The sequence below is a fragment of the Diaphorina citri genome, unplaced genomic scaffold (assembly GCF_000475195.1).
Source record: "Diaphorina citri unplaced genomic scaffold, Diaci psyllid genome assembly version 1.1 scaffold1468, whole genome shotgun sequence".
Taxonomy (NCBI): Eukaryota; Metazoa; Arthropoda; class Insecta; order Hemiptera; family Psyllidae; genus Diaphorina; species Diaphorina citri.
In genome coordinates, this window is record NW_007378894.1 from 92866 (window position 1) to 95963 (window position 3098).

General features: G+C 40.1%; 1 protein-coding gene across 1 annotated transcript; it reads left to right on the forward strand.

Moving 5' to 3' along the window:
* Window positions 1-214: 214 nt before the first annotated feature.
* Window positions 215-2091, forward strand: LOC113470259 (armadillo segment polarity protein-like). Its single transcript, XM_026828555.1, has 2 exons — window positions 215-339; window positions 1768-2091. The coding sequence occupies exon 2, from the start codon at window positions 1813-1815 to the stop codon at window positions 2089-2091; it is 279 nt and encodes a 92-aa protein (XP_026684356.1). The 5' UTR covers window positions 215-339; window positions 1768-1812.
* The last annotated feature ends 1007 nt before the right edge of the window (window positions 2092-3098 follow it).

Below are 3098 nucleotides of genomic sequence, written 5' to 3' on the forward strand. Positions count from 1 at the left end.
CTAATTTTCCAAAAATAATCAGAACTTGGACGGAATTTTCTCATGAAATTTCGGAGTCGATTGGGGTTTCATGAAGTTTGAAAAAAAAAACTGAGTTTCTATTGTTTATATCTTTCCTTTAACCTTTATTCATTTGTCAAATATACGAGACATTGTTTAGAGTGTTTAGACTGCGCAGGTAAAGGGACTTAACAGTCCTATTCGGGCAGGATAAACAAGATACTTACTTATTCTATTCCATTTTGTTTTCAGGTGACCGTGTGTCAAGTGGGTGGTGTGGAGGCTTTGGTTCAGACCATTGTCAATGCCGGAGACAGAGAGGAAATCACCGAACCCGCGGTAAGTAAATTCCCCAATAATAACTGACGCCTTTTTGGTTCTCGGAAATTTCTGCCTTGGTTTCCTTAGGCCACACACTATCAGACCTACCTGATAACTAGTGTGTATGCTCATTAGGTGTCAGGCATACCTTACAGAATAGGTAACAGTTGTGTGAAAGAGGTCAGATATGCAAGAATTTGCCACCCAAATCTAAAAAAAAGGAAGTACACTATAATTCAACCCGCCTCTTGTTTCCGACAGAGAGGAAATCACCGAACCCGCGGTAAGTAAATTCCCCAATAATAACTGACGCCTTTTTGGTTCTCGGAAATTTCTGCCTCGGTGTCCTTAGGCCACACACTATCAGATCTACCTGATAACTAGTGTGTATGCTCATTAGGTGTCAGACATACCTTACACTTACAGAATAGGTAACAGTTGTGTGAAAGAGGTCAGATATGCAAGAATTTGCCATCCAAATCTGACAGAGAGGAAATCACCGAACCCGCGGTAAGTAAATTCCCCAATAATAACTGACGCCTTTTTGGTTCTCGGAAATTTCTGCCTCGGTTTCCTCAGGCCACACACTATCAGATCTACCTGATAACTACTGTGTATGCTCATTAGGTGTCAGGCATACCTTACAGAATAGGTAACAGTTGTGTGAAAGAGATCAGATATGCAAGAATTTGCCACCCAAATCTAAAAAAAAAAGTAAGTACACTATAATTCAACCCGCCTCTTGTTTCTAGCAGAAGATGTGGAGAGGAGGAGGAATCAGCCTCTCATATCATCTTTGACTGCCGTGCGCTATCATTACTAAGACTCAGTATCCTTTCTTTCCTCTAGGTTTGTCTGTATTTATGTGTCGCCCAAGTCTAATACTGCTATAACAAAGACATCTGAAACCTGTTTCTGAAAATAACTTTACACTTGGCTTTTTACTTTACAAAATTTCCACGTCAAAGCAAACATGATTATGCTCGCGAGTTTCATTTCAAGTCCAACTCGTTTTATCAATCAAATTAATTCTAAGATAAGGCTCAGATAGAAATTGGAAAAAAGTTTCCTGATTGAGTACCTACTTACAGGATCATTTTCGAGCTTTTCATATTCTTACTCAGCAAGATTGGCCAAACCTATTCTTTTTGTAGACTGTTTTATCCTAATGTAATAATTGTGTATAGATACCTATTGTAAACACATTCTCTTGATTTATTTCCATGTCTTTTTACTTTATGAATGGATTTGTAGATGGAGGTAAGTAAATGGTAGCATATCATAATAGAATTAACTTATCTTCCTACTCTGTAGCTAGGATTGATTAGTACTGTTAGTCCCATTACGAATCAGCCGTATGACTCTTGGAACCAAGGGGATTCCAAGGAAATAATAGCATTTATTAGGGGACATTATAGCTTCTACGAATCTTCTATTCTATTCTAGGTTTGCGCCCTCCGTCACCTCACCTCACGTCACGTTGAGTCGGAGATGGCACAGAACGCCGTGCGTCTCAACTACGGCATCCAAACCATTGTCAACCTCCTCAACCCCCCCTCACGCTGGCCCCTGGTCAAGGCGGTCATCGGGCTGATTAGAAACCTGGCCCTGTGTCAGGCGAACCACGCCCCTCTGCGCGAGTACGGAGCCATCCATCTGCTTGTAATACTACTGAACCGGGCGTTCACGGACACTCAACGCGTGAGTAGAACAGGCCTTTTTTTTAGATCATTCCTCGGTGGTGTAGTGGTCAAGACGCTCACCTGGTAACCAGCAGGAGTGAGCTGAATGTACATTTGAGGTTTTGCTCCCTAAAAGAAGGAGTAAAAATAAGAAAATGAGCACTAGGTATTACTTGTCCACTAGAGCTAGAGGCCCAGTGTCCAAAATTTTGGGCTTTTTTGTAGTTCCAAAAGCCCAGCGTAAAATGTCAAAATTTTGGATATTTTACGAATTGAAACAACTAAAATGTCCATTTTTTACCAACGAACAAACTAAAAGTGTCCAAAATTTTGGTCATATCCGAACAACTAAAACTGTCGAAAATTTCGCCCCTCTGCGCGAGTACGGAGCCATCCATCTGCTTGTAATACTACTGAACCGGGCGTTCACGGACACTCAACGCGTGAGTAGAACAGACCTTTTTTTTTTAGATCATTCCTCGGTGGTGTGGTGGTCAAGACGCCCATCTGGTAACCAGCAGGAGTGAGCTGAATGTATATTTGAGCAGTGTGATTTCTCAATTATTTAGCCTTAAGATACCATGTTTTTTACTTACAATTACACGAAAACATGGTATCTTAAGGCTAAATTATTGAGAAATCACACTGATTGATCTCAGGTACCATAAGCGTTGTACAAAACAATACAGTACATTTGAGGTTTTGCTCCCTAAATAAAGGAGTAAAAATAAGAAAATGAGCACTAGGTATTACTTGTCTTCTAGAGCTAGAGGCCCAGTGTCCAAAATTTTGGGCTTTTTTGGAACTACCAAAAGCCCAGCGTAAAATGTCAAAATTTTGGATAGGTATTTTACGAATTGAAACAACTAAAATGTCCATATTTTAACAACGAACAAACTAAAAGTGTCCAAAATTTTGGTCATATCCGAACAACTAAAACTGTCGAAAATTTTGGATGTGGACGTTTAAGCTTGCAAAATGCAAACTGCCCAGTATCTCTAGTCTTTTAGGCCTACAAAATAAGTTATCCAAAAGACTGCTGGGGTAAAGGGACTTTTCAGTCCTATTCGGGCAGGATAAACAAGGTATATTCTA